This window comes from Sceloporus undulatus, chromosome 2, assembly GCF_019175285.1.
Source record: "Sceloporus undulatus isolate JIND9_A2432 ecotype Alabama chromosome 2, SceUnd_v1.1, whole genome shotgun sequence".
Lineage (NCBI taxonomy): Eukaryota > Metazoa > Chordata > Lepidosauria > Squamata > Phrynosomatidae > Sceloporus > Sceloporus undulatus.
Genome location: NC_056523.1, coordinates 53168149 through 53181821, shown reverse-complemented (window position 1 = coordinate 53181821; position 13673 = coordinate 53168149). Strand labels below are relative to the sequence as shown.

Genomic DNA, 13673 nt, shown 5'->3' with positions numbered 1-13673 from the left:
TAGACATATGTGTGTGTGTGTGTGTGTGTGCTTGTGGGTTTACAGGAAGATAATTTCTCATTTCATTCCGATTTTAAATCATTCTTTGACTAATATTGCCGCTGAGCTTTGCGTCTACAATCACATATGCACCCCAGAACATGTGACCTACATAGCCAAATAGGTTTTATTTGTGGAAACACTAGGAATTCTCTTTCTGACATACTGCATGAATGACTACTAGATCATAGAATAACAACAACAACAACAAAAGAACAAGCAATGAGTTAACCATTCCATTTCTTTTTATTTCCCAAAGCAATAAGCCAACCAGTCATGACACAAAATGTGGCAAGGGAGACCTATAGCTAGAAAGTCTCTGCACCCAGCACTCCTCATAAATAAGGGATGCAGATGCTATCCTTGCTCATGATCCCCTTTTAAAAAGGGATATTTAGGCCAGAAAAAAGACAAAAAGCTGGATACATAAACTACCCCCAGACACAAACATTTCTTAGCAACCTTGTCTCATACTCCCTGCAAGATACCTTTTTTCTTTTCCTAAAATGTCTGCATATTACAAAATAAGAATAAATCAGATTCATAGTTACAACAGTCCTCTTTCTCCACAGTATTACCCATGCCTCTTCCTTATTCCAGACGACCAGGTCAACAGGCTTGGTGCTTCACACCAGTCATTGCTCCATACTGACCACCACTGTTGTGGGACATTTAGCCCACCCCCCTCACCCAACTGCTTCTCCCTTTCCACAAACCCAAGGAAGTCCAAGAGGGCTAGAAGACACATATGTAATGTTGTGGTCATATTTGGTCCTCCTTATTTGGGTCATAATTCACTCCACAAGAACAGCCGTCTATCGAGGAGGGATCTCACCTACCAGCTGCAGCACTCGTTGGGAAAGGGAAAGGCTGGCAGGATGGTGAGACAGATATTGCCACAGGGCATCAGGGCAGATGGAGATAGAGAGGACCTGTGAGAAGGAAGGGAGACAAAGTTTAGACAACCTGAACTGAGAGCCCACAGCTCTGCTCCTTCCATGGCCCACACTCAGCCCAATTTCACTCAAACTCACCTTGCCACTGCGGCAGACTCCTAGTAGGCTATGGGGCCTGTCATCATCAATTACAGTAGTAAAAACAATGTCACAGATCAGCTGGATGCAATGGATGGTTTGTGCTGTCTCAACATCCACAAGGAAGAGAAAGGCATGCTTCGTAAGTATCATGGCCACACCCAAGTCAGTCAAGAACTAAAGGATGGAAAATAAGGGTGTTAGATTTCAATCATTGTAGCGTAGTGGTGTGCGTGTTGGACTGCGACTCTGAAAATCAGGGTTCAATTCCCAGCTTAGTCATGAAACCCATTGGGTGATCCTGGGCAAGTCACATGCACTCAGCCTCACAGGAGGGCAATGGCAAACGTCCTCTGAACAAATCTTGCCAAGAAAACAGCATGATAGGTTTGCCTTAGGGTCGCCATAAGTTGGAAACAACTTGAAAGCACACAATAACAAGATGTTGGCATACAGTCAAAAACCAAAAAAAACCCCAAACCCTGTTCCTTCTGTCTACCTTGTTGTTCCCTCAACACTCGCAGCAGACCAAGAGGTTTGCATTTGAACTATGAGATGTTCCTACTTCACCATTTAGTGAGGCCACCATCACAACACTATAGAAATAACTGAAAATTACAATTAGGCTACAAAAGGAACAAAGTTATCCGCTAAGACATTATAACAATAATAGTGTAATATAGGCGGGATACAGACCGCCCCTTTGGGGCGGCCTGCACCTGCCCCTTTCCCCAATGGATCGGGGCCTGAGCTGCCACAGCAGCAGCCCCAGAGGCCCTGATCCACCACTTTTCCAGGCCTTGGGGAAGCGGCAAAACACTGCTTCCCCGCGACCTGGTAAAGGGTATCCTTAGGGCTTCATGTGCCAAGGACACTCTGACAGCGGCGAGGAAAGAGAGAAAGGGGCCACTCAGCCCCTTTCTCTTTTGTATCGCTAGCGCAGTTGTGTAAAAGCTACAATGGCAAATGTCCTCTGAACAAATCTTGCCAAGAAAACAGCATGATAGGTTTGCCGTGTAAAGGCTGCACCAGCGATATGCGGCATGAAAGAAACTCCGTTTCGGTTTTGGAGCTCCTTCCGGCGCTGCTGAAAGGGCACCACAGGCACCCTTTCAGCAGTGCTAGGATGTAACGGCAGCACCGCAACACACTGTTTGGACGCAATGCAGCTGTTACCTCAAAATGGTGGTGCCCATGTAGACAGGGTGCCGCCATTTTGATGTCTTGGCGATGTACTAGGGTTGCGGGGCATATATAAGCAATGCCCCGAAGCAACCCTAGTACGTCGTCAGGATGTGCTATTGGGCCCATCTGTACAGGGCCATAGTTATACCTTTATAGAGGTTAGTTTCTTAAAAAATTAACTCCAAGTAACTTCTTTCTTTCTTTCTTTCTTTCTTTCTTTCTTTCTCTTTCTTTCTTTCTTTCTTTCTTTCTTTCTTTCTTGTCATAGGGCCCAAACAGACAGGACAAAATAAAGCTGCTTCAGGTCACTTTGGAGGTATGCTGTTTAAATGACACACACATCTTAAGAGGCCAGAAGCTGTACCAAAGCTGTGCTCCAGTCCTTAGGATTGGAGCGTGGCTCTGGCGCAGCTTTCAGCCTCTTAGGACACATGCATCATTTAAACAGTATACTTCCAAAGTGACCCAAAGCAGCTTTATTTTGGCCTGTCTGTTCGGGGCCATAGTTGCTATAAGGCTCTGGTGACATTGGAACTTAAGATTCAGTCTTTTCCAACATCATACCAATACCATGTGCCCATATGCTACAAACTCCCTTTACCTTCATTTAGAATTGCAGAATCTTAGAGTTGGAAGGACCACAAGGGCCATTTAGTTCAACCTCCTGCCATGCAGGAATACACAACCAATGCACTCTGAAGGATGTCCGTTCAACCTCTGTTTAAAGACCTCTAATAATGGAGAGCCCACCACCCTCTGAGGCAGTCCATTCTAGGGTTGAAAAGCTCTTACATGAAAGAAGTTCTTCCTAATGTTTATGTGGAGGCTTTTTATTTGGGTGCAATTTGAATCTACAGGTCTGTGTTCTAGTCTCTGGAACAGCAAACAAACAAACAAACAAACAAACAAAAAACAAGATTTCTTCACAATTTACATGATCTCTATTTAAAAATGGCTATCACTTCACCCTGCAGTCTTCTTTTCTCCAGTTTAATATACCCAGCTCCCTAAGACTTTGTGTCTACCATAATTGTTATCATATATATTCAGTCAGTAGTATTTTTCTTGCATGTGTGTATACAGTGTGTGTGTGTGTGTGTGTGTGTGTGTGTGTATAAACTATTTGTATAACTATTAGTATTTTAAAAGGCATGTTTTACACATTTTTGGTGATATTTTGGGCATCCACCTCTGGGCTCTAGATCAGATCTGCAGACCTTGGCAGTAGGTAGGGACCAAAATTAAACAGGCTAAACTTTGGGCAGCAAATAGGTTTTTAGCAGTTCAAGTAAAGGTATAAATAATGAATAAACTATTATAATCATTAATTAATTATTAATTAATTATTAAAATAATTAAATAATTATAATGAATAGTAATTCCATCCTCCTCCTCTGCCCAGTCCTCTCCTCGGGAGAAGGCTGAGCGGTGGAGAAGCCTTAAAGGGTGAATGTTGGCCTGTCCTCTTCTTCTGCCACCTGGTTCTTTCTCCAAAAACTGGGCTGCTGAGGAGCCTTGAAGGGTGCCTGTTCATCCTTCCTCTTCCTCTGCAGCCTGACTTTTTCCCAGGAAAAAGCTGGGTAGTGCAAGAGCCACGGGCCGCCTGAAATTCATGGGCTGTATGTTGTACAGGCCTGCTCTAGATCAAAATCTCCCAAACTGGCTCCTCCAGGTTTGGTGATTTCCACTCCCAGGTGGCTGGATGATGACTAGGACTATACTCAAATATTCCCTGAAGGTACCAATCAGAGGGAGGCTGCTTGCAGCAGATCACAGGTGGGACTGGCTTTAGCTTGACCTCCTGCAGCTCTGGGCTTAAACTTCAAAAGTAGTCTGCTGAAAGAAAAAAGATGGCCTTCTCTACCTTTGATTCCTGTCTTCCCTAGTGTTATCTCCAGTCAGAGTTTAGGAAAGTTACTTGTACTGGAAATACTACAGAATAATCCAGTTACCATGAACATTCACTGTGGTGGTTGGGGAATTCAGGGTATTGTGGTATAAAGAAGTAACTTTTCCAAACTCTGTCCTACACACTGCCCAAACAGATTACTCTAAAGGAATATACCCCTCTGTGTGTGTGTGTGTGTGTGTGTGTGTGTGTGTGTGTGTGTGTGTGAAGCTCCCAATCCATACATCTCTAGTTCCCTTTCTAAGAAAACTTTCCATCCAGGACTGCAAGATTTTACCTGTACAACACTGGGGAAGTCCCCTAGCCACGGTCCCTTGAAGGGCAAGGTGCCACGGGCACTAAGCAAAGCTGCATTCCCTGCCTGGTGGGGACCAAGCTCCACCACATGGAACTGAAAAGGAAAAAAGAGAAAAAAATATTCACAGTCAGCAAAACCAACTATATAGGCTTCTCTTCCTTCCTATCAGTCTCTGAAATCCATTAGACTTGTATGCAAACTTTTTCTTCCTTCTTTTTTGCCCTTAGCTAAACTCCATCTCACCTGTCCAGTCCGTTCCTTGCCTCTTCGCACAGCAGCCAAGAGGGCAGTTGAAGGTTTTGGATTTCTGGAAAATCTGTGCTGTGGCAGAGCCACTGCTTGGGCTTCTATGACCTGAGACAGGGGACCCCCCTGCCAATACAGCTGGGTCAAACCCACAACCAGGCCCTGCAAGAAGGAAAATAAAGAAATTAGGATTGGGATTGCTAACCTCAGAGGCTGGCAATGCCAAACCTCCTCTGAAGAAGCTTTGCCAAGAAAACCGCATGATAGGTTTGCCTTGGGGTGCCATAAATCAGAAATGACTTGAAGGCACACAAGAATAACAACACCTCCTATGTGGCCTCTGGCCTGACTTCATAATGTTGCTTATGACTTAATATCCAAAGTCCTCAGCAAGCAATCAGTTCAACCTTAAAACTACCTATGCATGGCCACTGGATTATGTACCTGCTCAAGTCCTAGAGCTGAAAGAGCCATCCACACACAATTGACATCCCGGTGATACCCTATCACTTCCATGCCACAAAGTCGTTCATGCCGGCTGAACTGCCATCTTGGTCTGGTACCTTGAAGGGAAATTACAGATGAAAAATGGAACCAAACTTTCCTATTTAATGCCTCTGGTCCAAGTGACCCATTCTCAGATTATCCATCTTCTTTCAACATTTCATCCCACTAAATGCCCATGGAAAGCCAACACAGAATTTTATTTTCATTCATTTCCACACATTTGCAAAGCTTAAGAATGTTCATGTTTTGTAATTCAACCCCGTCAATTCTCTACCCAGCATCACCATGCTGGCTCTGGGGATTCTAGGAAACATAGTACAAAACTGTAACATTTCCAAGCTCTGCATGCTTATTGAACCAATTTATCCATGTTTCTGCATGCTTATTGAATCAGTTTATCCATTTATAAAGCCCAAGTTGTCTTTACCTAGTTCATCTCATAATGTCAATTCTGCTTGAACACTAAGAAACTACCTTCAGATGTCCTGAAGGTAAAACCTATTTAAATACAGAATAGGCTACCTTGTAATGTGATTGGAGGTTTTTTCAACCAAGGCTAGATGGCTACCTCTCAGCAATGCCTTAACTGTGAATTCCTGCCCTGGCAGAGTTTTGGACTGAATGTTTCTTGAGATCCCTCCCAATTCTATTATAAAGCAGATAATTTATCCTCATGCTTTCCATATTTTGCTCATTACACCTGCTACATACCCCTCCCTTACTCCACACAAGAATAACCTCTCCAGTCAAGTAACATTTCCCCTTGTATTCTTTGCCCTGGACACCTTACAATACTGCCCCTCCTCCCCCAGATTCTTCCAACACTCACGTTTCATGGTCCAGTGGAATACATCTTTCTCTGTTACCACAGCCAGTGTGTCTGCATCCAGCCATACCCAGTGTTTAATAGGATGGGCAAATTCCCACTCATTTCTCAAGGAACGCTGGTCCACATCATAGATCTGGGCCAGCTGCCCAGCTAGAAGAAAAAGAAGAGAAAGTCAGAGGACAGCTGAAGCTGGATGGCATACTACCATCTGACATGCAAAGCCCAGTGATATGTACAAGACACCGAATACTCAACATCTTCCTAAGAGATTAGTGGGGCTCCATGCTAAATTGAATAAGAAGCCCCACACACATAAAGACAGCAGACAAACTGAAAGGAGAACTACTGAGATTTTTTTTTTGGCAATCTTTTCTGCCAGAGAGGGTTCCTACTCCCCCCTCTTTTAAAATATCTATATGATATATCCTACAATTAATGGCAATTCTTCGCAGTCAACTGCAACATTTAATTCTTTATTGAATGGGTTTCTTTTAAATTCCAAGACATATTGAACAGTATGTCCCCTTCTCTTGCCTTCTTTTTCCTCTTAATTTATTACTTATTTACTTTATATCCCATCTTTCTCCTTGAACAGCTCAGACACATTTTAAAAGCTGCAAAATTTTAAACTCTGTAAAATAACTATTGAATATACTATAAGAATTTCTTAAAACATTAAAAAGAAGAAAATTTGTCCCTCAGGCCACCTTAGCATACCATACTACAATCAACTCTTCAGAAGAATGGAAGGAACAGACACAGAGGTGACAACAACTGGCAAAACACAAGGAGCGATATTGCAAGAACTCAACTTCTTTTGTCAAATCTGGAAGAGCCCCTCAAAAGCAGGTTGTATTATTAGAGTGAGAGCTAGCACAGTGTGGTGGTTTGAGCATTACAGAATGATTCTGGGGACCAGGGTTTCAATCTCCACTCAGCCATGGAAACCCACTGCATGATTTTGGGCAAATCACACTCTTAGCCTCGGGAAGAAAAAGGTAAACATCATATGAACAAATCTTGCCAAGAAAATCCCACAAAAGGTTTGCCTTAGGTCAATGTAAGTCAGAAACAACTTGAAGGCATGCAACACGCACACAGATCACTAGAGCACCAACCTTGGAAATACCACACTGGCTGGGAGATTCCAGGAGTTCTGATGGAAAAAAAATAACTTTTCCATCCTCTTCCAGAGCACTAATTCCATTGACTATGAATACACATAATATTGTCTACCTTGAAGTGCTGCTGTTCCAAGATAAAGCTTGAAGAATAACAAATATATCCCTACTGTACAATAGCAAGCCAATTCAAAACACAGCCTTTCTACACATTGTTTTCAAGGAGATTAGCTGAAGTTTGGAGGTTCCAGGTCTACAACTCAAGTTCAAGACTATTACATAACTTTAGTGAAACAATTCCTTGCCCCCTCTTCTCTGTACTGTGGTGACCCTAAGTGAACTATCTCCTGCAATTCTCTTAAGCCAATGTCTTCGCGCACCCCTTACATCAGGGATGGGAATGCATGGACCTCCAATGAGAGATAGACTACATCTCTCATTGACTATGCTAGAAATGGCTGATGAGAATTGCAGTCCAACATCTGGAGGCCACATTTTCCATCCCTGCTCATTGACTGAGTAATTTACCTTTCTGGACTAAGGCAAATGGAAAAGGTGTGTGCATGAATAATCCAGCAGCACACTGGAGACAAATTGGTTTATTTCAGCACGAGCTCTCATGGCTACCAAACCATTTCTTCAGATGCCTTGAGGTGGGTTAGTATCCATGAAAGCTCATGCTGAAATAAACCAGTTATTTCTCAAATCTCCCTACTGTATGCTGACAGAGACTAACATGACAGCTGCTTTCTGCTGCTCCACTGACTGGGACATGGAGCAATGGATGCAAGCTACAGGAAAAGAGATTCAACATTAGAAGAATTTCCTGACAGTAAGGGCTGTTTGACAGTAGAACAGACTCCCTAGGAGTCTGGTGGAATCCCCTTCTTTGAAGGTTTTTAAACAGAGGCTGGATGGCCATCTGTCAGGGATGCTTTGAGTGTATATTCCTGCACAGCAAAGGTTTGGATTGGATGGCCCTTGCGGTCTCTTCCAACTCTATGATTCTATGACTATCTCATGAAAACTACTTTCTGGACAACAGCACCTAGAATCCTGCAGCCAGCATAGCCACTTTCCTTTTGGAATCCTATTTCCTCTCAGAAATGCTTCCAGTGAATACCTCTAACAGCCAGCAGTGGACGACTAGGATTAGCCAGTGCTCCTTGCACTTGATGTATGGTCCAACTTGTAGGGGTCGCATCCTTCTTTGGAGATGTACGGGGATCCAGGAGGGTGAGAGTGTGCTGGGAGGAGTCCCCAGGAGGGCTGTGCCGCACACAGAGGCGGGAGGCTGAGGTGAGAGTCACACGAGGGTAGGTAATGTACTCTGCTACAATACCATGGGATTGAAGCTGCAAAGAAGAGGAGAGAGGGTTAGTGAAGACTGGAATTATACATGCCCACTGAGCTGGTCTACAACGTAAAGAAAGAGCTACAGCCCATCACCAGACTCTAGGCCAGAACTTTGAAAAGTTTACCCTTTTGGACTAAAATTCCCAGAATCCCCCACCCAACATGCTCTGTATTTAGCTTAATGTCCTCCCAAGGTCCTCACAAGCATGATTCCTCCTCACCCAAGTATTCATGTGTGTTGGAACAGGAACATTCAAGCACAAGAGCTTTGTGAGGTGCCATGAAGTAGTTTCCTGGTAGAAGAGGTACATAATTTGGTGAGGCAGGGAATGGAGTTCAGGTATATGAGCATTTTTTTTCCTTTCTATAAGATGATGATGCACTTTTCTAATGAATAGCCATCTAATTACCAGGAGCCTCATCCAGAAAATATGTCCTCGGTCTCCTATGTTGTTCACCGGCTAGCTCATACTTCAGCAACAAAAAATAACCAGAGCTCAGAAAAGTTACTTTCTTGGAGTAGAATTTCCAACTTTGCTGGCTAGAGGAATTCTAAGAATGGCAGTTTTCCAAACTCAGCAGACTAAACATCTTGTGCCCACCTCTGGCAATCCACCGATTTTATACATGTATGGGGGTACTGTAGTATCAGTTGTCCTGTTGTGCAGGATGCTGCTGGTTAATAGTGCAGTGAATGATATTGGTTATGCAAAATCCCAATACATACTCACCAAGTTTGCATTATGGTCATCTTCCAAAGAACTCAGATTGGCATATAGACTGTAAACTGCTTAGAGAGTGCTGAGTTCACTATTAAGCAGTATAGAAATGTAAATGCTTTTGCTATATATTGGATAACATCTCAGAAAAGTTACTTCTTTGGATGATAACTCCCAGAATTCCCAGTGATGATGTTCTTACTGGTCAACTCCCAGAATACCCTACTGGCATATTATCTTCTGACACTTTAGGACTCAGAGATTCAAAAATGTATTTGTTTTGGTAATAATTCCCAGAATTTTGTAGGCACACAGTGGGGCCATAGGCAATGCTTGGAGTTATAATGCTTGCATGAATACTGGGAAATACGACAAGTACATTGATGGGGAAAGCCAGCATGGTGTTCTGATCTGAGCACTGGACTATGATTCTAGAGATCAGGATTTGAATTTTGGTCACTAGGGAAATCCATTGGGTGACCTTGGGCAAATCACACTATCTCTGCCTTAGAGAATGGCATTGACAAACCCTCTCTGGAAAAAAAACTTGCCAAAAAAATCCCATGAGAGCTCGCTTTAAGGTTGCCATAAATTGGAAACAACTTGCAGGATCACAACAGCAACAAGTCAATGGCATTTCTGAGTAGCTATAAACAGAGGTATGCTGCAAATGAACTGATTGCTGAGTGGAAATTTGAATGCCAATCTGTCTTGCTGCATTCAGACTGTTATTGTCACACAGCAGACCATTGTTTTTCCGATTATAGGTCTTATGGGCTGTCTAAGGGATTAATCAAGAGATTAATCAAGAGAGTAGGTCTGACCTGCTCATTAGGAAGTTAACTACAGCAAGAATAATTGTAGAAAATTGGAAAAATTCATGAAGCGCATTCTGTTGCTGACTAGTTGGGGGGAAGTCTTTAATATGAAAATGAACAAATTGACATTTTAAAATGGTTTTATGACTGTCTAATTTTAAGATATTTCTATGAAACCTGCAACAATTTTATTCCCTGTTTGCATAAAAAAAGTAGACAGCACTGACAGATGTTTTCTGTACTATAAATCTGAAAGCTACTGCAAATGTTGATTTATGCTGGAAATTTATGTATATATCAAGTACGATAAAATATATTTTACAGACCGAAGGGCTACCCAGTAATATAGGAAAAAATTAAACAAATAGTTTGGTAGCCAGATCTTTATCTGTGTGAATTTCCAAGTGGTATTTAAAGTTGGTGAAAGGCAGAGGAGTGGTTTGGATGCTGGGCTGCAACTCTAAAGAGCAAGGTTTGAATTTAGCCATGGAAATCCACTGGGCGACCTTGGACAAGTCAAACTTTCTAAGCCTCAGAAGAAGGCAAAGGGAAATGCAAACCCCTTCTGAAAAAATCGTGCCAAATTACTTGAAGGCATACAACAACAAATTAAAAATTGTTTTTAAATTTAATGTTTCGTTATTAAATTAAATTAAAGTTGTTATTAACAGTAAATTAAATAATTTGTCATTATATGTGAACGCAAGTGTATGTGCCTACAGGTTGTCTGTCGACTTATGGCAACCCATGGATCTCATAGGGTCTTCTCAGGTAAGGAATACTAAGAGGTGTTTTTTACCAGTTCCTTCCTCTGATACTGTACATAGCCTATTGCACTTGGTATTCAATGGCAGTCACTCATCCAAATACTAACCCGGGCTGATTCTGCTTATCTTCCACGATCTGATGGAATCTGGTAGCTTTAGGGTATTTAGGCCCTCCTAGGTTGACCAATTTTAAAATCAAAAAGCAGTCTTTTAGTTCTCAATATTTTTCTTTCAGATTGGATAGTGAATTTTTAAACCAAAAAAGCACTGACAACCAGCAACACAAGAGATGTAGGAGAGAAAAGGAAACAAAAATCTTAGTTTGGGATAGGTAAATGGTGAATTTACCCTTTTCTGCCTCCCTTGGCATTGCAAAATAAGACAACCTCCAACTTAACCCTTTGCAAAGGGTGGCTCAGGCCATCTCCCCTCCTGCGGATCTGGAGGTTGTGTGATCCAGGGTGCCCACAGACTGACCTGGCTCAAAACCTCCACACGGACTGGAGACTTCATGGATTCACTCATCATTTGCTTGACACTCAAAGCCATCCTACAAAGAAAAACAAAGACAGCATCGTTTGAGTATTGAACTATGACTCTGGAGCTGGTGTTGTGTGCCTTCAGTTCCTTGTTGTGTGCCTTCAATACTTATGGCAGTGGTTCCCAACCTGTGGGTTGGGACCCCTTTGGGGGGTCGAATGACCCTTTCATGGGGGTCGTCTAAGACCATTGGAAAACACGTATTTAATTACAGTTATGAACTAGCAATGAAAATAATTTCATGGGTTTGGGTCACCACAACATGAAGAACTGTATTACAGGGTCGCGACATTAGGAAGGTTGGGAATCACTGACTTATGGTGACCCAAATCCAATCCAATCACAGGGTTTTCTTGGTAAGTTTCTTCAGAGGGGTGTTGCCATTGCCATTCCTTGAGGCTGAAAGCATGCGACTTGCCCAAAGTCACTCAGTATGTTTACATGGCTGAGCTGGGATTTGAACTTTAGTCAGCTCAGCCATAAAACCTGGGGAAAGTCACACTCTTTCAGCCTCTGGGGAAGGTAATGGCAAACCTCCTCTGAAAAACTCTTGCCAAGACAACCCATGATAGGGTTCCTTTAGGGTTGCCACAAGTCAGAAATGACTTGAAGACACACAACACACACACAAAGGGAAAAGTGGGAGGAGGAGACAACTGAATTAGAAATAATTTCCAAAACGATTTAGCAGGTTGACAACAAACAAATCAAGAAGGTAGATGAAGCTGTTTAAAGCAGCAGTAACTGGTGCTTTGAGGGAAAGGTGATTAAAAATACCCCCATCCTTAAAAGAGAGAATGAATGTTGATCCCTTAAAACTTACATCCCAGCTGCAGTGTGGAGTAGCTGCTGGTCTTTCCTCCCCAGGGACACTCTTTTTCCAAAGTTCTTCCTGGTCTCCTTTCTCAGGTGTGCTTTATGTTGCATTCAGGCTTGATCCAATTAGGACCATCACAAGGGAGGATCCTGCAGGCATTCTGCAGTCAAGGGGCTGCAAAACAGGTTAATACCCCAGTGGGCTTTTAGCTCTTTTTGATTGTCCTCAACTAATCCAATCCCAGATCACTGGCCTATGGAAAGTCACCCAGTGACTCTGAAGACACTGCAAGAGTCCACCTGTGGTTGGAGAAAGGGAGGTGGAAGATGGAACATGAAAGGGACTTGGTCAGTGCGGGTCATCCCCTCCCTAATACAGATCTTGGTATTTGTACAAAAATCAGAAGTATCAAATACCCTAAAGGCACCAGATTCTTTCTGTGGGGTCATCTCTAATCAGTATTTGGATGGGTGTTGTTGTTGTGTGCTTTTCAAATTGTTCCTGACATATAGCGACCTGAAGGTGACCCTATCATGGGGTTTTCTTAGCATGATTTGTTCAGAGGAGGTTTGCCATTGCTTTCCCCTGAGGCTGAGAGAGTATGACATGCCCAATGTCTCCCAGTGGATTTATTGGCCAAGCTGGAATCAAACCCTGCCTCCCAGAGTTGTTGGTCAACACTCAAACCATTGAAGACCCCCAACAAATGCTACAGAAATTAAGAAGAATGGCTCCTTCCATATTTGAATCTCTCTGTCCCAGGACAGAAATAAGGGTCCCTTGCCATGTCACTGGGGTGACCTTGGGCAAGTCATAGAAACATAGGAGTTTATCACACAAAGGAGATAAGTTTATCCTCTGAATATCCCAGAAAAATCATGTAATTATGTGAAACGATTTCACACGATGTCACACAAAACCCACCTTTAAAGTGGTCACAAAGAAGCATTGACATACATCTTTTTAAGTTCAGGATTTCAGCGACAGTGCATTTCTGATATCATGTTATTTGCGCAATTGCATATGATAATCATTCACACAATTACTGCCATTTTCACTTTATTTGTGGGATGCTTTAAATGTGCTTCAATCTCTCTTTAATGCCAAAATTAGCCTCAGTGTGATAAACTTGATAGAGTTGGAAGAGACCACAAGGGCTATCCACTCCAATTCCTTGCCATGCAGGAACACAGACTCAAAGCACCCGCAACAGATGGCCATCCAGCCTCTGTTCAAAAAACCTTCAAAGAAGGAGACTCCACCACACTCCAAGGAGGTGTGTTCCACTGTCGAACAGCTCTTACCACAAGGAAGTTCTTCCTACTGTTTAGGTGTTATTGCTTTTCCTGTGGTGTGAATCCTCCAATCTCCGGGTCCTATTCTCTGGAGCAGCAGAAAACAGCGGCTGGGTGGCCATCTCTTGGGGGTGCTTTGATTGTGAGTTCCTGCATAGCAAGGGTTGGACTGGATGGCCCTTGTGGTCTCTTC

The 13673-nt window shown here is 42.8% G+C and overlaps 1 protein-coding gene across 1 annotated transcript; it reads right to left on the bottom strand.

Annotated features, from left to right (window-relative positions):
- Positions 1-357: 357 nt before the first annotated feature.
- LOC121920940 (probable clathrin heavy chain 1) lies at positions 358-6176 on the bottom strand. The gene is made up of 6 exons (XM_042448252.1): positions 6048-6176; positions 5156-5274; positions 4709-4873; positions 4445-4558; positions 1074-1250; positions 358-971 (listed from the first exon to the last, which is right to left on the bottom strand). Exons 1-6 carry the CDS (start codon positions 6052-6054, stop codon positions 855-857), a joined length of 699 nt encoding a protein of 232 aa, XP_042304186.1. The 5' UTR covers positions 6055-6176; the 3' UTR covers positions 358-854.
- Positions 6177-13673: the final 7497 nt, after the last annotated feature.

What these genes read in the sequence shown, in the direction of transcription:
- LOC121920940 (XM_042448252.1), bottom strand. An exon ending in CAGCTCTAGGACTTGAGCAG is followed by an intron (nt 4,874 to 5,155) that starts GTACATAATCCA and finishes TCCTTCTTGCAG; the next exon opens with GGCCTGGTTGTGGGTTTGAC. An exon ending in GCAAGGAACGGACTGGACAG is followed by an intron (nt 4,559 to 4,708) that starts GTGAGATGGAGT and finishes TTTCCTTTTCAG; the next exon opens with TTCCATGTGGTGGAGCTTGG.